The sequence below is a fragment of the Carassius gibelio genome, chromosome B18 (genome assembly GCF_023724105.1).
Source record: "Carassius gibelio isolate Cgi1373 ecotype wild population from Czech Republic chromosome B18, carGib1.2-hapl.c, whole genome shotgun sequence".
Taxonomy (NCBI): domain Eukaryota; kingdom Metazoa; phylum Chordata; class Actinopteri; order Cypriniformes; family Cyprinidae; genus Carassius; species Carassius gibelio.
In genome coordinates this window covers 1,884,931-1,906,311 of record NC_068413.1, presented here as the reverse complement: position 1 = coordinate 1,906,311, position 21,381 = coordinate 1,884,931, and the positions used below count along the sequence as shown (strand labels likewise).

At 35.9% G+C, this 21,381-nt stretch overlaps 1 protein-coding gene across 1 annotated transcript in view; it reads right to left on the bottom strand.

Moving 5' to 3' along the window:
- LOC127977701 (potassium/sodium hyperpolarization-activated cyclic nucleotide-gated channel 3-like) overlaps positions 1 to 21,008 on the bottom strand; it is a 61,849-nt gene extending 40,841 nt beyond the window's left edge. The window contains exons 1-2 of the mRNA XM_052582710.1: positions 20,353 to 21,008; positions 36 to 459 (exon numbers count right to left, since the gene is read on the bottom strand). Coding sequence (XP_052438670.1) covers positions 36 to 459; positions 20,353 to 21,008 — 1,080 coding nt within the window. The remainder of the gene's footprint in view (positions 1 to 35; positions 460 to 20,352) is intronic.
- Positions 21,009 to 21,381: the final 373 nt, after the last annotated feature.

The window sequence follows — 21,381 nt, the reverse complement described above, 5'->3', positions numbered from 1 at the left end:
GGAACATGGTAAAAACACTAAAAACATCCACTCACCTCCTCCCATTGATGAATGTAGCGTATGAGGCGCGAGAGCCGCAGCAGCCGCAGCAGACTGAGGATCTTGGTGAAGCGGACAATCCTCAGAGCGCGCGCCGTCTTGTAGAAATCCGAATCGATGCGTGTCTCCACAATGAGGAAGATGTAGTCCACGGGGATTGAGGAGATGAAGTCCACCACGAACCACGAGCGCAGATATTTGATCTTGATCTGCTGAGGGTCCAGAATGATCTCTGCGTTGTCCTCCTTCACAATTCCTGTGCGGAAGTTTAGCACCAGGTCCATGAGAAAGAAGGTGTCGGAGACCACGTTGAAGACGATCCACGGCGGCGTGTGCTCGTCCTTGAAGAAGGTGATGCCCACGGGAATGATGATGAGATTTCCCACCATCAGGAGTAGCATGGTGAGATCCCAGTAAAACCTGGAGGAGAGTTACAGCCAGAAGTCAGTATGTTTACCAATGTCACACTGAAAAACCACCACCAAAGAATTTGAATTTCAGGTCATCCAAGATGTAGATGAGTTTGTTTCTTCATCAGATTTGCAGAAATGTAGCATTGCATCAGTGTCTCATCAGTGGATGCTCTGCAGTGAATGGGTGCCGTCAGATTGAGAGTCCAAACAGCTGATAAAAACATCACAATAATCCACACCACTCCAGTCCATCAGTTAATGCCTTGTGAAGCCAAAGCTGCATGTTTGTCAGAAACAAATCCTTCATTAAGACTCTTTTACCTTCAAACTGTTGTTTCCGGCTAAAACACGTAATACTGTATTTACATAATCCATAACAAGGCTTCCTTCAGTGGAAGAGTCCATCTCATGTTGTCTCTCACATCAGAATCCACACACATATTTGTTTAGAGCCGTTTTGACTTTTAACGGTGCTTGATCTGTGCACACCACTCTCTCACAAGAGAAAGTATTATTATGGATTATGGAAGCAATGGTTTGAAGTTAAAAACATCTTAATGATAGATTTGTTTCTTATAAACACACACCTTTTGGCTACACAAGACATAAACTGATGGACTGGAGATTATTGTGATGTTTTTACCAGCTGTTTGGACTCTCATTCTGACGGCACCCATTCACTGCAGAGGATCTACTGATGATCAAGTGATAGAATTCTACATTTCTCCAAATCTGATGAAGAAACAACCTTTAAAGAACATCACTAAAAACTTTAAATCAGCCAATGCTTGCAAATATTCACACTGGAGTTTTTTCTGAACATAAAACACACATGCATGAATAAAATAAAGTATTGTGGGAACAAACATTTCTGAGGTCAGCTTAGCCGGTTTATCTGGTGACCAGGTTAAGAACAGATTATGACCGGTTGAGAAGATTTCATTTCTTGTTAGCAGTATAAAGTATGTTTTGGATGCTTTCATACAGGTTTTAGCATTTCCAAACTGGTTTACATGCAACAACACCATCTTGACCTGGTAGGGTAGTTTTCACTCTTTTTAGTTTCATGTGAAATGACATAAGATAAGAAAAATGAAAATGAGGTTTGTGCTTAAAACAAGAAAAATATTGCCAATGGGTTCAGAAAAAAAAAAATATTCAAATGAAAAAAAAGCGTATTTTTCTGATACCACTGGCAAATATTTGTTCTTGTTTTAAGTATAAACTTCACTTGACTTTGACAAATTATTCATAAAACAAAACTTCTAATCTTATGTAATTAAGCATCTTTTTGCAGTGTAACAGGCCAGGATTAGCTATTCAAAAATCAGTAAATGACAAACTTTATAGCATTAAAAGTTGCCAAACCATGCCATAAAGTGCATAGTCTATTCAGAGATACAGAATCAGCAGCATATAAATTCATATCCATATAGTTTTCATAAGCTGACATTAATCATATAAAACATTGAAAATGAACACAAAGCATAATTATTCAGAATGCAAATGCATGCACACACCTTTGTGACTAAGGAGACAATAAATTCAAATTCTGTTCACTGAGGATTCAGCTTATGAATCGCAAGCGGTATATGCACTTGAGATTTCAGCTATAAATTATGTTCAGAAATGCATGATGCTGAATTCCTCACCGATCTCCACGGTAAACACAGGAGTTTAATGCATGCAGCTCGACCTCTACCATCCTCAGGAGCGTCCACATGCGTGTGTGTGTTTAGTTATAAATTGCACTCTTGGCCCAGTTGGTAATTGAATCTAGATTGGCTCTGTTGTTGGGTGATATATCCTCACGGCTCTATAGACTGCACAGAGAGAGAAGGTCAGAGTTTTGAACGTCTGGTTCTGGTTGATTTATACCCACCCAAGTTTAGGAAGCCCCTAAAAATCCATTGTCAGTGTGAAAGCCAATTTAAAGCAGCCCGGGAAAAGTAAGCGAAAGCGGTTAGATTTGCTTGTTTTGTGGAGATTTTCAACTAAATTCAAACTCCCACGTTCATTATTGTGTATTTACTGTTTCAGAAACATTTGGCTATTTGTGGATGAATCACTGCATCCTGAATAAACACTAATTACAGTGGAATTACACATACAAACACAACTGTCTGTAATGCCTGAGCTGTGATGGATTAGAACACACACACACACACACACACACACAGACAAAACTGACAGTAATTGGAATTCTCCAACGTAGCGAGGGAATCCGGTGATTCAGATCACTGTCAGGGTATGTGTTGTATTTAGTGAGACGTTTCTGACACTTTAAAACTCAGGAGAATGTCACACACATCAGAGGAACGGCGCAGTCAACGCTGACAACACTTGTTCTTCAACCTCAGTATTCCCCAGCACACACACACTAGCTAACGCATAATCCACACTAGCCATTTTCTGCCCGTCCGCTTGTGTCTCTGGTCATGATGACAGCTTTGATTGGGTAATCTGGACCCGATGAAGAGTCCAAATCCAGATATTTATGAACAAAGCAGCCATAGAGTTAATAAGGTCACTGTTATTTGTTTCTTTATTGTATGTGATAAGTGTTTTTCTTGTTAAAAGTTTTGTGCGCTTCCGCATTCTGTCATTACGAAAGCATGTTTCCAAGACGAAATAAAAAAGAAAAGTTGCAGTTACATTTATTTATTTATTTGACAAAACTGCAAGATGTAAACTCAGAATTCAGAGGAAAAAAGTCAGAATTTTGTGAAATAAATTCAGAATTGTGAGATAAAAAAGTCAGAATTCTGAGTTTAAATATTTTTTTTCCTCCTCTAAATTTTGGGTTTAAAATTATATATTTACATCTTGCAACTCTGAGAAAAGAAACCAGTTTTTGTTTCAGCGGCATCCATAGTAAAAAACTCCTAGATGAGAGATGAGATTAAATGGAGAGCAAAGACCGCAGGTGTCTCAAACTGTACTCATATTTGCAAATAAATTTGAAAGTGCAGTCATAAACATCAAATATCTCAATATGAACTCAATATAATAAGAAAATAATATGAACTGCTACCAACACTTGTAGATTTGTTTCTCCTAATGAATATTAAAAGTATAATTAGATGTTTATTCTTAAATTATACATAATTAATGACTCCATTAAAGGAACAGCTCACCCCAAATACAGTATAACAATTATATATCATTGTATTTAGTGCTGTTACTAAAACTAAAACTATTAAATTTTTGATAAAGCTGAAATAAAAAATAAATATTGTATTAAAATACTTAAGCTTAAAAAAAAAACTTAAATGAAAAATGAATTAGAAATGTTTAAATACCAAAATGTATACATTTGATAAATTGTAAATATAACAATTCATGCTAAGCAGAAATGTAACCACCAGCAGCTGCATAAGATACAAATGTGCAAAGCTTTTCCAGTTGTTTTATAACTTAACTTAGCTTTTTTTTAAGACACCAGACAAATAAGGAATGAAAGCACTCATGAATTCTCTAATGCATTATTTTTTATCTTTTTTTTTTTCCTGAATGAATAATCTAAAATGTTTTGTGCATGTATGTGAGTGTTATGATGGAGAACATTTCACCCTGAGCAGGCAGAGATCTGCTCTGTTTTACTATGGAAAGAAACCCTAACATGGAGAGACACTGCTCTATAAACAGCGAGTGTGTGTGTGTGTGTGTGTGTGTGTGTGTGTGTGTGTGTTTGTGTACGTGTGTGCATTTAACAGTCAATCTCATGTTCCGAGACAGAAATAGACTCGTTCCACTATATACAGTGCTTCCTCTCTCTAGGCACACAGCGTTTCTCTGACGTTAGACTATGAATTCCCCACACATCCAGAGAGAAGAAGAAAACAAGAGAGGGAAGACAACATACGACAGGAGGAACAGAGACGAAGACACACAGAGGGCTCAAGTGAATCCCACAAACCTGTCAAGAACAAGCCTGCATTTCAACACAATCAAGAGGAAAGAAATAAGAAATTATATTTTTCAAAAGTAAAATGTTTGTACTTTACCACTAGCAGCAGCAAACTAAATTGAAAATAAATTAAACAGGTTTCTTGGTATATTCGTATGTTTGCAATATAACAAGTATTTTTCAGGGGGGGTATTAGCAAACAATGACAGATTTTCTGCAATCAGACAATGTGTTTTAACATAGTCTATAAACTACATACTTCACCTTTAAAGAACAGGAAACTTTTTTAAGAGTCTTAATGATTTTGTCAATCGCAATATTATTTACATGACAAACACATTCACAAATTCTTATTGAATTTTAATTGATTTATTTTAATAAATAATATGAATTAGTATTAATTTTATTAATATTGTCAAGTATTTATACATTATGGTAGTATTTGTTGTATTGTATTTGTTCATGCTCACTGAAATTATATAAAAAGTATATACACATGGTCAGAATTGTTGAAACCCTCTGTAAATATGATTTTAAAAAAAGCTGTAAAAATAAATATGATCTTTTTTTTTTTTTTTTTTTAATAAATAAAATCTAACCTTTCATTGGGGAATAATAATAAAAAATGGGGGGAAATATAATTATTAAAAAAAATTATCATATAAAAATATACTTAATTTTATGCAAAATATAATTTCTTATTTTGTGAGGTGATGTGACCTCTCTGTGTTTCTCTGAGATTCAACTGTTTAGTCTTGGAAAAGCTGAAAGTTGCTTAAAATGTGAAGAAGGACAGAACAGCAGCTGGATGGAGAGAATATCCATTAAGAGAAAAAGAAAAGGAGAAATGTCCACACAAACACACACACACACACACACACACCTGAGATGCTCCTCCATGACATTTCGCTCATCTACAGAGAGAGAGTCCTGTTTCCCTAAGAGGACGTCCATGACATGTTTTCACCTTCTGAGTGCCTCCAGCTACAAGATAACCCATGCAGCCTCTCTCTCTCTCTCTCACACACACACACACACACGCACACACACACACACACACACACACACACACACACACACACACACACACACACACACACACACACACACACACACACACACACACACTCCAGCTGACTGTCATCATGGAAAAAACACACAGGAGTCACGGACGCACAAGAGAGTAGAATGAATGAATGAATGAGTACGTGAGAGAATGTGTTGTTTTATCAGCCTTCACTGTGTATAATAGTACTTTTGCATAACACAAAGACAACCACAAGATGCTACAAGATAGTGAAGCAATTGAAATATTTACAGACTTATACACTTAGTTATATTTACCCAAAGAACATTTTATAAACCACTTCCAACAGCCTAGCAACCACACAACAATGCTCTAATGCAAAGGTCTCAGGTGTATGTAGTGTTGATGGTGTAGTCTCTGACGGCATGAGTGAAGCAGCTCATTTATGAACATGAATTCTAAGCAGCTCCTGCTGAATAATGCAGGTTTCTTGCTCTCGCTATGCGTTTGTTTGTGAGACGGCTGTTTGTTTTTGAGGTGGCTGTTGGCTCACTAGTTTGTTGTTTGATCAAAGAATCCCTCTCAGAAGTGGGGAAGTGCCATCTGGCCACACACACTCATGACACATTAACGCAAGAGAGAGTGAGAGCGCGGATGTTAGATCATGTTGTATTAGACAGCTGCAGTATAACATGCCGGTCTGAATTAGTCTTTTTTCTTGCACCCTGTCCAACTCACTGAGATTCAACTCTTATAGGAGACCCTGAATATTTTGGCCAAATCTGTGTGTGTGTGTGTGTGTGCTAGTGTTGCCACAATACTGGAATTTCTAACTTTGATTTTAACTGATCAAACATGAAGACAATAAACACATGACTGCAACAATATATGGTTTATCTGCGTTCTTCAAGCCATCTCATGTATTTTCATAAGAATTTACAAGTCGATTTGTAATTAAATGCTAATTGACAAAGCGTGTATTACAGTACAATACTACAAAATAATACATTTTTGGCCCTGTTCTATGATTAGAAGCCACATCAGTCAACAAAAGGAAGTTATTTCAAACACTCAGCTGATCTTATGAAGTGGATTTGAAGTAAAATATGTTTTATATATGTATATATATATATATATATATATATATATATACATGTATTTTGTTGAACAACATTTTTATAAATGCTTCTCATCACACTTTGGTGTATGTGAACTTTGATACAATACCTTGAAAAATATAGATTTTTTGTTTTGTTTTACCATTTTCAACACCACTAAAAGGAAAATGCCACAAAGTTAAAGGCATACTATTTTTATATATATAAAAAAATTTGAAAATAAAGTTTGAAATAAAAGGTGAAGTCTGAAGATTTCACTCAGAATCATTCAAATGTTATTAACAAGTTCTAGTACGTTGCTAAAATGTTTAAGCACAATGTTAGCATGAATTAGCATGTTGATAGCATGATTTAACAAGTTGCTAACATAAATTAGAATGTTGTTAGCATAATTTAGACTATTCACAAAATATACATTATGTCTTACAGTAGCATATCATATTTTATGCTGCAAACATGATTTAACATGTTGCTCAAACCTTTTAACACTTTAACATGAGTTAACATGTTGCTAGTAGCTATGTGTTTGAATGTGGCTAGCATGATTTAACACATAGCTAGCATGATTTAATATGTTGATAGTATGATTTACTACGTTGCTAACATGAATTAGCATGTTGCTAGTATGATTTAACATTTTATAACATTGCTGACATTTATTATGTTGCTAACATGAATAGCATATTGCTAACATAAATTTGTATATTGCTAGCATGATTTAGAATGTTCACAATATACCTTACAGAAGGGAAATCCCTTATAAGGACAAAGGCATCCAGTTATAGCTGTAACTGAATATAAAAAGATAGAAATGCTTTAACTTCAAGCCATAGAAGTATTTTCATAAGAATTCACAAGTCGATTTGTAATGAAATGCTAATCGTCAAAGCATCTATTGCAGTAGAATACTACAAAATAATACATTTTTGGTCTCGTTGATTAGAGTCTCGTTGACTCCTTTTGTTGATTGATTTGACTACTAATCAATTTATTATTTTTAAGTTATTTTAAACACTCAACTGATCTTATGAAGTAAGTTTGATGTAGAATATGTTTTTAAATATGTATTTTCTTGAACAACAGGTTTATAAAATGCTTCTAATGACACTTTGGTGTGCGTGAACTCGCTGTCAGAGAGAAGAGAGAGAAAGCGCAGCTGGTATTGGTGTATCAATACTGTGAACAAAAAAGAGTACTGAATCCATTTGAGATATTTTGAGTATTGAAATATAAATATTATAAGGACTCAGCTCATAGGAATCATAAATGAGAGCTCTTCAGATACATCATTTTTTCAAGTGTTTTTTTTTTACCCTCTCTGACCACTACAATTAAATTATCTATTTTTTGCTGCTGCACCTTTAAGAACATGCTTTACATGTGACAACATTTTATTATTTTTCATGCACTTAAATGAGGATGGGAAAAAGCATGAATTTTTCCAGTTCATTTTTAGGTAGGAGAAGTCATGACAACACAAAAGCAAGTATTTAGGATCACAAACAGTTTACAAACATGGAAAGGGACGTGCGATTCCTTGTTTGCTGGATGCCTTTCTGCTATCTGTATATTCTCTCCATCAGCACAGGGGACCAAAGGACGCCAGCTACACTGTACAAATACACTTCAGCAGATAAACAGAGCACAGATAGTTGTCTGTCAGCAGAAAGCTAATGTTCTCAGCTTTACACTTAACCCCACTGAGGAACCAAGTACACACGTCAGAACAACTCACCACTGCCTCAAAACACGTATACAAACACACAATGGTATTTAAGAATACGCACACAAACGATCTGGAAAATGCTGCACATTAACAAGAGAAATTGCATTTAAAGAAATTATCAAGGAAGAAATAGGTTCCAAAACACCATGAAAATGGCATAAATCGCCAAAAAAGTTATTATAACTATACTTATTCTAAGTCTTATGAAGTGAGCTGTTTATGAGGATCAGAACTAAATGAGTCATTATGAAGTAGAAATCTGATGCTACAACTAGTTTTACTCACTCCTGCGCATATACATATTACATACAGACATGTGGTAGACCGGTATATCGCCAAGGCCGATATATCGGCCGATATTTGTCATTTTTCAAATATCGGTATCGGGCGATAAGCTTTTCTGCTTGGCCGATGTGTTAGAGGTTAAAAGTTATAGGACTTTTATTTTGACGTGTCACACTGTCTCTCTTGTTTGTCGTTAACAGTTTAGTCTGTCACGGATAGAAGTCTGTCTAATAATCAGATAGAACGGGTAAACAAAGGAATTAATGTATACCGAAAGTATTAGCTTTTATATTAGGTCTATTAGTAATAGAAAGGCAAACATTAAAATACTTTCTCGTTTGCTGTCAGCATTAAGCAAATATGCATTTATAGAATTTAAACAAATCTTTGAATGACTAATGAACATTTAATTTCACAAAACTTCAGAGAATACTGAATCCCCTGTTGGTTACAGTGTTTACTTTCTTTTTTATATTATATTTGTATTAAATATTTATTTATTTGTGTAAAATACTGTCATCTAAAGTGTAAACATGTTATTTTTACACATTTATTTTTTAAATCCTTTGTCAAATGATTTCAAATGTTTTACATATTAATAATAATAATTGTAAAAAATCATATCGGTTTTATATCGGCTATCGGCCCTCCTGCTTTCCAAGATATCGGCATCATCAGTCAAAAAAAACTAAAACAAATATCGGTTGACCACTAATACAGACCACTAAAATTACAGACAAAAACATGTTAGATAAGAAAATAATAATACAATATAATAATGCATAGCCTAGCCTACACTATAATTTTCTATTTATTTAGTTTTATACTTTGTCTATTTTTAAATAAAATATTTTTAAATAAAATAAACATAAACATATTATGTAAATATGCACATATACACTATATATTTACATACAAATACACACTTAATAAAGTTCATATTAATTTATATTTGTTCTATGAAGTCTCTACAGGTGTGTTGTGCACGTGTGGCATTCTCCGTGTCATTGTAATGAATTAAAGTGATGGTATAGTGAGTTGGTAAGCATTAAAACAGTCTTTTATAATCATTTCCTTTGGCCGTTGCATAACTAAAGAACAAAGTCTGAGTATTATCTTCAAAGAACAGTCACCAGTACACACTTAATCTCTCTTTTTCTCTATCTCACTCTTTTAGGATCTCTGGTTATCTGTGCTTGAGTGTATTTATGTTTTTATCACAGATATCAGCCGCTGAGTGTGACAGAACGAGCGAAGAGAAACACCACAGCACCGGTGAGTGTATCTGAGAAAGATTATCTTTAAACGAGACAAATGTGAACTGGTAAAGAGGGTATTTCAGTGTGTATGAGATAAAGTGAGAGGGATAGTGTAAGTGGAAGCTGTCTACCATCACCTTATGAGAAGGTAACCAACATACAAGCTATAATACCAGAACTATTTTGTGCTGCACTCGCCGTCACCTCCTGCTTGGATGCAAACCATTATCCCTCAACAGCAGGTGATGTAATCAGCAAATGGAGAGAGCAGAATGAAAGCTGCTCAATCCCTTATATCCAAACTGATCCTGAGAAAGAGAGACCCGAGGGGTTGTGTAAAAGGAAACAAAGAGAGAAACAGAGCAAAAGAAAAATAGACTGAAAATTGGCAAGATCAAAAATATACACAAACTCATGGCAAACCCAACATGACAATTGTATGGGATTTATATGTCATCTTTAGCACCCCCTATGGCAACACTGGGAATTGCAGTGCTTACATTCATTGCTCATTTTATAAATGCAAAGGCACATTAAATATTTTGTTTGCTTTCCATAGATCACAGAGAATGTTTCAGGCCTAAACGAAAAAAATCATAGTTGAAACAAATACATCATCGTTTTCAATAAAGGAAGCATTATTATGGATTAAGGGCTCATATTTTAGCTGGAAACAAGTTAAAAACGTATTGATGATGGATTTGTTTCTTACAAGCATACAGCTTTTGTCTTCTCCGGATGTTAACTGATGGACTGGAGTCGTGGATTATTGTGATGTTTTTATCAGCTGTTTGGACTCTTATTCTGACAGCACCCATTCACTGTAGAGGATCCAGTACTGAGCAAGTGATGCAATCTTCTCTAAATCTAATGAAGAAACACACTCATCTACATCTTGGAAGGCCTGAGGGTGAGCATATTTCTAGCAAATTTCCAAATTTTTAAAGACAGCCAGACCTCAGAATAAAATTTCCTTTAGGCCACACACATCACTGTGAAGAAAAACTGCATTGAGATGTGTATGTGTGTGTGTGTTTGCATGTGTGTGTCAGCTCCATCTTGCTACTGTCTTGTCATCCCCGGCTCTTAACCTAGTCTGAAATACATAGAAGATCCAGCAACAAGCTCAACACAGCGATCAGAGAGGCACTTACCCTTCCACATGACCTACACACACACACACACACACACTTTATTCTTAGTACAGTGTGTGGTTGATTCAGACTGTGAGTAAGTGAGCGAGACGCCGCTTAGCCGTCTTATCTGCTCATGTCTGAACTTTGAGAGCGGCCGTCAATCATCTTTCTATTGAGCCTTTAAGCAAACGATCTCCAAAACACTGCAAATGACAAATAAATGATCGACACATGTGATTTCCATATGAATGTTTGTCATGAGAATTAAATGAACTCACGGAGACTCGGGCTTTTGAGGCAAATGACATCGATGCTTCAATAAAAACCCATTTAAGATTTCTGCACACATCAAAACCGGATGAAAATGCCTGAAACCTGAAGGATGTGTTCGATTTAAAAAGGTAATCACAATTCTGTCATCATTTGTAGTGTGTTGTTCACCTCTTCATGTGATTTAATAATAATATAAAATATTATATTATTATTAATATAATAATATAAAATAAAATTAAATGTAATTTTACATGGAAAACTGCAAATAAAAAATTGAAAATCTGGATATAAATACTTTTAAAAAATGATAAAAAATAAAATAAAAAATGTGACATTTTTACTATAATATTACAATAACACATTAAACATATATCATTACAAATAAATATGTTCAGTATTATAAATATAATTAAAATAGATCTGCATTACAGTAATATCTACACAACAGCGATTTAGCTACTCCACTTATGAAAAAAACAATTGTGTTTAATTTCAGCAACAACAAACTTTAAACTTCAGCAGCATCAAACTTCAAAAACTAATTTATTTTCGATCAGGTTTTTGATAGTCTCTCCCATCGCCCCGCCCCCTGTCCGTCATTGGTAAAACAGACAGCTAGTCCCGCCTCAAACTCACACCATTGGTTGAGTCAGATGTTGACATGTCGTAGGACTCAAACAAACAGAGAAAGCATTTAAACAAGCAGCAGCTTACTAATAACTGTCTATCAGCATTACGCTGGGATGCTAGAGCGTATAACACAAAGTGTTTGCACGATCAGTGAAATGAAAAAAGCAAATGCACTTCAAAGGACACAGTCCTCAAACACAGTTGGCATGTTTCCCGTTCGCTAACCTCTCTGTAAGTGAGCCTAGGTCACAGCGCCAGCATTATTTCAATCACTCTGCGGCTCCATCCTCCCCTCGGTCTCTTATCGTCCCATCAGCAGCACATCCCTATCCCTCCATTAAATAAATTGTGTTGTAATAATCCGCTGCGCTGCATGCTCCTGATATTGGTGGCCTTTTTATTACCCCACTTTCAGTCCATCCAGGACACTTGATAATTCCCGCTTTACCTTCACCGAATTAGAGCACCAGGAGCCGGTCACTCTTTTAGTAGTTTATGTACATTTTGTACATTTTTTAAGAATGAAATTTGTTAAGAATTAACTAAAATGAACAGTGCCTTATTTAACAAAAAGACAGACATTAAATGGCCAACGATGTCTGTCTAAAGCATCTGTTCATAAGCCAACAATTAAAAAAAAAAGTGGAAATAGAATATAACAACAACAACAACAAAAATGAAAAACACAAAAGCACCTTCCATCATGAGATGATTTGGGTCATAATGTAAAACTCACATTCATTATTGTAGAAGAAGATTAAGAAACAAAAACAGAAGAAGAGGATGGAGAAGACAAAATAAATGAAGAAGAAGAGAAAAGAAGAAGCAGAACGTGATGATGGAGAAAGCAAAAATAAAAAAGCATAACAGGATGAAAGAATAAACACAAGTAGAAGAGAAGAGAAAAGAAGAAAAGGGTGATGAAGAAGAACAAAGAAGATGAAGGATGAAGAAGCAGACAAACTCTAAAAATAAAAAGCAGAAAGGGAAAAGAAAAGGGTAATAAATAAGAAAGATGAAAAGATGAAAAAGAATAAAAAAAGCTGAAGAAGAAAAGAAACAGAACAAGAAAGATGCAGATCAAGTGAAGAAGAAAAACGAAGCAGCAGAAGAGAGAAGAAACAGGATGAAGAAGAACGAGCAGAAGCAGACGAGAAGTGAAGGACAAAAGAAAATGAAGAATGGAGAAACAGAAGAAGTGAAAATAAGAAGCAGAAGGACGAAGGAGCAGAAAGAGAAAGCTAGAATAATGATGATGATTAAAGATGAAGATGCAGAAGATGAAGAAAGAATGAAGATTGAAAAGATGGATGATAAGAAGAAAAGAATGAAAAACAAGTGTATATAATCAGAAAGATGCAACCACATAATAATAAAGACATCATGATCTGACCTCATACCACGAGACACAAAAAGGTCCACTATGATGTTACTCCAAGACAACATGACGTGTTCAGCTTCCACACTGCAGTCAGCACACACTTCTATATTCATATTCAATTATAGAGTAATGTTGCAGGCCGTCCAAATGAACAACTCGTTTCAAGTGAAGTGAACTTCTGCAGATTTCTCGGCTCATTCACAAATAAATCATGTTTGGGACACGAGCGCCAACCTGCAAGACCCAAACAAATCAATAGAGAAACACAGCCAACAATCAAGTGCAATCAAAACCCGGGGAGAGGATCAGACACTGTCATTTGAGCAGTGAGTCGAGTGTGTGTGTGTGTGTGTGTGTGTGTGTGTGTGTACTGTAATAATCATCCAGTGCAAACCCTTCAACTTCTACACCAATTACTGCTGTCCTACAAACCAATTAAACCAGCATCTGTCTCCTCACACTGAAATTCATATATTTATCAATTCTCTGAGTCAACCTAAATATTATGGATGGCTTTTATCAACAAACTGCACTGCATCAATGTTATTAAAGTGTTATGTTTCTTAAAGCCAACATTAAATTAAATTTACAACCCATTTTACTCAATTTTATACATTGGAAATGATAAAATTATGAAAATAATGAATATCAGATATCAAGACGTATTATTATTATTATCAAGACCTATACTATTATAACTATTTTTATTATCATCATTGTTCTTGTTGCTGTTAAAATAATATTTTAATAACATAATGCAATAAGATATAGTAATCAGCAAAAAATACAAAATAAAAATTTCAATAATGTATTAAATAATAATAATTATTGTTAAAATAATCATATTTCAATAATGCTTTAAGAAAGCTAAAATTAGCAAAATAAAAATATATATTTCATTCTAATCTGAATTTTATTTATTTTTTCTTCTTTTGAAAGTTTCAGTATATAAAAAAATATAAAAAATATTTATAAATGAAAATATAACAAATAAATTATATATATATATATATATATATATATATATATATATATATATATTTTTTTTTTTTTTTTTTTTTTTTTTTTTTTTTTTTGCGATCACATGAAGAAGAATAAAAAGCTATTTTTTCCCCCAAGGGATCTGTATAAGTGTGCTGATGACTTTTGTTTGGTTTAGTCACTCTTACAGTACAAAATCCCACAGACCTGTGCACAGACATCTCTACCGGAATGAAACCAACCCTGTGAAGAACAGATGAAGAAAGCAATGCAAAAGTGTGACAAAAGAACATTTTACCCTGAAAGCATTGCTGTTCTGAAACGACATCGTCTCTGTCTGAACCTGGAGAACACATCAAACTCTAATGTGCATTCTGTATTCTAAAGCTGCTCCACTTTGCTTTAATGAATTCAACCAGATCTGAAGAAAGAGATAGAGAGAGAAAATAAACCAGTGAGAGATGACTTCCTTCTTATTTTCTGCAATGAAGGTAAGTCCCTTTTGGGAGACGTGTGCCTGGTTGTGCAGGATGAACAAAAGGATGGAAAGGGAAGTTTGTGTGAGAAGGAGAGATGAGCAATAGAGACTCATCAGACCAAATTAACCCCTAATGATTGCTCATGTCCATTGTGCTCACAGACTTAGCTTGATAAGACTGTGATGGATTAACAATATCTTCAATGCTTTTTCTTATTCCCTCTCAAGACTGCATTTTTAACCCCCAGAATGCATTATGAATGCAAAGTTAATGGGTTAGTAGGTACCTGTCTGACTATCCTCCGGTGGAACACAAAAGAAGATATTTTGATATTTATGTCCAAATTATATTTTGTCTGTGTTCCACCAATAAAGGTTTGTGTTGCTTTAACATCTATTTGGAAACACAAACAGAACTGCCTAAATGCTTCATGGCATAGATTCAGCAAGGTGTTGGAAACATCCCTTTTGGTCCATATTGACATGAAGCATCATTTCTCTTTTTCAGATAATTCTCTGTAAACCCTCGAGATGTTTCTGCGTGAAAATCGCAGTAGATCAACAGTTTGGGAAATACTCAGACCAGCTCGTCTGGCACCAACAACCATTCCACGTTCAAAGTCACTTAAATCCCCTTTCTTCCTCATTCTGATGCTCGGCTTGAACTTCAGCAAGTCGTCTTTTCCACATCTAGATGCCTAAATGCATTGAGTTGCTGCCATGTGATTGGCTGATTAACAATTTGTGTTATCAAGCAATTGAACATTTGTACCTAATAAAGTGGCCGGTGTATGTATATATACATTTATATATTTCCCCAAAAAATCTCTGCGTTTCACAAAAGCTTCACAAGCCTAAGAAGTTCATAAAAATGATTGCATGACTGTTTCCCAAAAGCATTGTAACTAAAGTAGCACTTGAAAATCATCGTAGATCGACGAGTGCTTTGCAGTAATCGTAAAGCCCTAAGTGCATCGTAAGAAGACAGATTTATGCGGTCAGCCCCTCTTAAGAAGCACTTAAAGCACAGCTACGTGTGATTAAAACATACGGGAAACAATAATGAACGATCGTAAATCGACTCGTAGAAAACGCTCTTAAGCGCTAAGATCAATCATTATCGAGAAACACATACGCATACAGGTTTGAAACAACATGATGGAGAGTAAATGATAACAGAAATAAAATTTATTGGGTGAACCATAAATTAGAGTCAAAAATGCTGTACATTTAAAAAATACAATTAAAGAAAGTAATGAAAGGTGCTTCTGATGACGATATTAAAACTATCAAAATCTAAATCTTAAACGTCTAAATCTAAATGCACTTAAATGTTACATAAATACAAAAAAGATGGATACTGTAATGCATAAAATGTAGGGCACCATAGAAAAATCTATTCTATCTTCTATCTATCTAGATTTGGAAATGTGACTATTGATTTGATTATAGTGTCATTTTTGCTCTCAGAAAACATCCACTCGGTCTCTTTCTGTCCTGCACAACTCATATTATTCAATAACTGATATGATAATGCCTGAAACTTCAAGTGACAAGCAGCAACGTCTCACTTGAAGCCACACAAGCTCTTCCTTCCTGCTACTGATCACCATCACTTAGAGAATTTCCTGTGCTTTAATTCACAGTATAAATGCATTTAGGCTTTGCCTGTTCTGTCATAATATCATTTCACTTCTGTCAGCATCACTAGCATATCAGTAAATAACACATCTAATACAGTAGATGTGGCCCTTGCAACACACAGTCATGCATTACGGTGTCCATTACATTAATTATATTAGTGTGCATGGAAAAATACTAACAGCCAACATGCACTTAATCAATAATTATTTTGTGGAACTGCAGGGAAGTACACAACATTAGTGTTTCTGCTGCTAAAACTGATTATTTTAATGTGTAAAAGGGACTTCGTTTTCATTTAATTTCCATTTTAACTAGCGTTATTATACAGTAGTTATCTAAAACTGAAACTAACATTTAAAACAATATAAAAACATTCTTGCTGCTTAAAATAAAATAAACGTTACATTATATATATATATATATGTATGTATGTATATATATATATTAAATTGGCAGCATTACATCTATTAAAACTTTTAAGTAATGCAAAATAATAATACATATTAATTTTAAACAGTACTGTTGTTTTCTTCAATGCATTTCTTATTTGACCCTGTAATTAAAATAAATAAACATGACCCAGAAATGCTCTTGACGGGTTTTTGGATTCCCCCAGTAGTTATTATGAAATACACACCTCAGAAGTGAACCAAACTAAATCATTGCTCCGAATCATTTCCTCTAAGTCAATTCAAACGGCTGAAGCTCACAGCTCGGACGCAGCACTCCTTGACATTTCAATTACTGTGGTCACTGTCTCTTTTGAGGTGTGGATCTCACTCATTAGAGCCGGCGAGTGTCTGATCTGCACCGATCAGTAATGTGTGACCTGCGGAAGAGGTGAAGGCATCAAACAAATGACTAAATTACAATGATACGGATAAATCTGTGCATACGGATGGATGGAGACATGGAGGATTTTAATAACAGGTTCCGCAATCTCTGACTCGCCGGGTTTAAGTGTGGGTTCATTTTTATGCATATAGCAAAACACTAATTACGTGCCCTTTATGCAACAGCAAGCATAAACCACCCCGACACAAATGAAAACACAAAACTTCCTTTATTTGTCATTTCCTGCGGAGGCCAGTTATGAAAGGAAGCCGGGGGAAATCTGTCTCTGCTCAATGACTCGGGAACTGATACTGCAAGTACTTTAAGAGCATGACAATATAAATATATGGTGGATGACACGCTGCACAGAAGAGGATTTTGGAAGTGAGGATGAGTGTATTGTGTAAGGAATGAGCTGATGCTATAGAGGAAGGACCAGAGAAGCTCTGTTGAAAAACCTACAGTAGTTAGCTGCCTACCTAGACGGCATTTAAAGTGGCAAAAGTTGACTAAAATGTAAGAAACAAAATACTGCTGGTTCGATCAAACTGCAAGGCATCACCGAAAGCAATCTCAGAATAAATGTCGAATTCAGTAAACAAATCCGAGTTGGTGAAGAGTGACAACAGTCATATAATAGCTACAAGCATTGATAAAATAAATAAAATCAATATTAAAAACCGACTACTTTTACTTTTTCATCTATTTTCTTTTTAAACACTTTTTTTCTGACTTGTTATTTTATTTATCTCTCAAGCACCTTTTAAGATTTGAAAAGTATGCAAAGCACTTTGAATTACCAATGTGTATGAAATAGAGTAAATGTACAAAATGCATGAACTTTGTTATGTCTTTCTTTTTAAAGTTATTTTTTTTTCTCATGCACTTTTTTATAAATTGTAATCATATAACAGTATGTAAAGCACGTTGAATTAACAATGTGTAAAATAAACAAAAAAATTATATTAATTTTCCAGCATTTTTTTTCTCATGCACATTCTATAATTTTTAATCATTTTAATGTAAAGCACTTTGAATTAACAATATGTTACAATATGCATGAAATACAATAAACACATCAAATGCTAAATACTAAACTCTGCTTTGCTATTTATAAAAAAAAACTAATGCACTCTTTATATTTTTTAAATAATTTTTCAGTATATAAGGCACTTTGAATTATTCAATGTGCATTAAATAAAATACACAAATAAACTTAAACAAGTAAATACTTTTAAAGAAGCTATATAAAATGTTAAACCCTAATGCAATATAGTGTCATGCCTCTTGATGTTCTTCAAGTTAATAGTGTTATTTGTGTGTTGCTACAGAACGAAGAGGGGTCCCTAATATATCCAAGGCTCAATCTTAAGAATGCTGTGTGGCCTTTATCTCCAGTAACGATGCCCTGGTGTGTGTCCTTGCTGTGGTAATTATGGAGGTATACGCAGGAGGAGATTAGGCCTGTAATCAGCGCTGGAAATTCAGTCTATTGTGTTCAGAGGGAGAGGAGCAATGATATTATTAACTGTGCCACAGCAACAATGTGAGCTGTGCAATAATGCAAGCTTTGATGTCACTATTTATATGCAGTTTTTTTTTTTCTGTGAGAGATAAAACATACATCTTTACACGGGTCTTTTCCATAATAATCTTCCCATCCACCGAAGCTCTGAAATCTGATTCACAATCTTTTTCGGTGCTTTTAACCGAACCAGGTTTGAGGTCATTGACAAATGAGATGTCAAAGCTGCAGTGGACAGGACGATTATCCATAATAAGCCAAGGAAAGGTTTTCAAAAATGTTTTGCAGCAAAAAAAAACAACAAAAAAAAAACAGTTACAATATTGCCAGTTGACTTTCATTTTTGGGGAAATATTCCTAAAATTGTAGATTATTTAGGTATATCAGAAAAAATATGGAATAAGACATCCTCTCATCTCCACTTGATCACCGAACTGCAATGTCTCCTCCATTACTTTCAATTTTAAAACATATAACAAGGATGACAATGAAACAATATGCAAGAGCCCTCGTGTATGATGCATTATGTATAATGTACAATATAATGCAGTATTTTTTTTTCTCATAAATAATTGTAACCAAAGTTAAAATGCATCATAATATTTTCAGACTCCTTGGTACACCTGAAAGTATTAGGAGTGTCAAGTATTAGGTAAACTGTTAACAAACTTCCTCTCTCAGCATTGACACACACACACACACACACACACACACACAGCAACCTCATATTCTATCAGTCTATTCCCACACTGCCTTTCATATCCTCCAGGAACAACGCTGCAATCTCATAATGTCGAGCAGAATAAAAGCATCATCTCAGGATCAATAGGTAAACAAGGCAAACAGCAGTCGTGTCTCCGGAGGGGGTTGGGTTAGCGGTTAACCCTGTGTCGCAAATGTTACCCTACCGATTCATGAATGAAAACAGTGTGTGAATTCAGCCTGATCACAGACATCCAAGGCACACAGCGTTTGTGAATATGCATTTAGCCTGTTAAACAGCTTGTGAATGCAAAATAAATGGCAGGTAATTAGAAATTACCTTTTTTTGAAGGGTTTCATGCACAGCATGATTAAAGTTTCATGCACTCATAGAACCACAAATGAAGCATGAGGCAAATGTGCACAAACATGTGTATAACATATCAAATCTATATAGTCAATGTCATCCCCAAGGACACGTCATAATTAATAAAGAGAGAGTGTCTGGATTTTATGTAAAATCCAAGCAGCTAATGCACTTTGACTGTCAGCTGGGAGAGCTTTTGCCTGGTGTGTTGCAAAATGGCACATTTGGAAGAAGAAGAAAAAAAAACATATAAACGCAACTTAATGGAATGGAAACTGAAATGGAATTGAAAATGGCTATTCTACGGAGTATATGTAACTGTAACTATTTAAAAACATTAATCTAAACATATTTTTATAGAGTGAAGAACAATTTAATAATCTAAAGAATCTTTTTCCATTACAAAGAACCTTTTGTGCAATGGAAATGTTAAAGATTCCTCATGGAACCTGACAATAAAATAATAATAATAAACTTTTATTTTTAAGAGTGCATCGGTCATGCCTCTCTCTTAATGTTTTCTTCTTCTTCGACAATTGTTTGACACTATTAAAATCGCAGCACAACTCACACACGCACGGGTGTACAGAGAGCAGTGTTTAGGGAGGACACAGAACGGGTTACCTGAAATCACTGTAGGGGTGAATAATCCAGTAGCCAGCGGATTTGACCCGTTCTTGCTCCCGTTCCACCGCCTTCTCGCTCCCAAACATCCTCAGGGAAAACTTATTGACCCCGGGCTGCAGCATCGCCCCGAATTGCCTGTGCATGAAGCCCTCTTGATAGTACCTCTCGTCGTCAGGCAGGATCTGCTCGATGCCCTCCAGCTTTATGAAGCCAGCCTGCTGATCCGGGACGCCCGGTTGCTGCTGCTGGCTCGCACCGGCGGCATCCTCATCCTCTCCCCCGCCGCCCGCGGCTCCGGGAGGGCTCTCCTCGCTCGGAGTGGCTTCTCCCTCCGTGATCAGACGCCTCTCCTCCGCTACATCCGAGTCGTGGACGTGTCGACTGGTGATGGAAGAAAGGCTGCCTCGGAACCTCCGGCAGTCCCCGTTGGAGCTGGTCTTTACGGGTCTCCCGATGTCCGTCTCCATGATCACGGACTCTCCGCTTCTGGTTTCCCCCTCGGAGGTCGGCGACGGCAGGGGTTTCATCCGGATGCTCTTCCTCCGGGTGTCCTTGTCGGAGTCTTCTGCATCACCCATGATGAACGCTTTCTGTCCGATGTGCTGTGGCAAACTGTAGAGCCTTTTACGCATGGATGAATGCAACCTGTCCATTATGACATTGCGCGATTACTTCAATGATAAACGAATCCAATTCGGGTGTAATTATTGCCACAAATCCCTGTGCACCAAAACCCGAATAGTCTGAAGGGTTAAACCCACCTGTCTTTCGCTCAAGCACATGCCACGGCGCATTAGGCTACCTGGCTGCCCAAATTCGCCGGATCCAGTGGTCTCCAGCTTCAAGGCACTGACTGTGTTGCAATTATAAAGTCTGAGGAATCGCAGATCGGCGGACCCTCAGGATCCCCGTCGGGTGTCAATCACAAGCAGACGCCCGGGATCGAGTAGCCCGCATCACCGCGTCCCGAGTCGCTCTGATCCCGTGAATATTCATGGTGATGCTGATCTGTCGGGTTGCCATAGA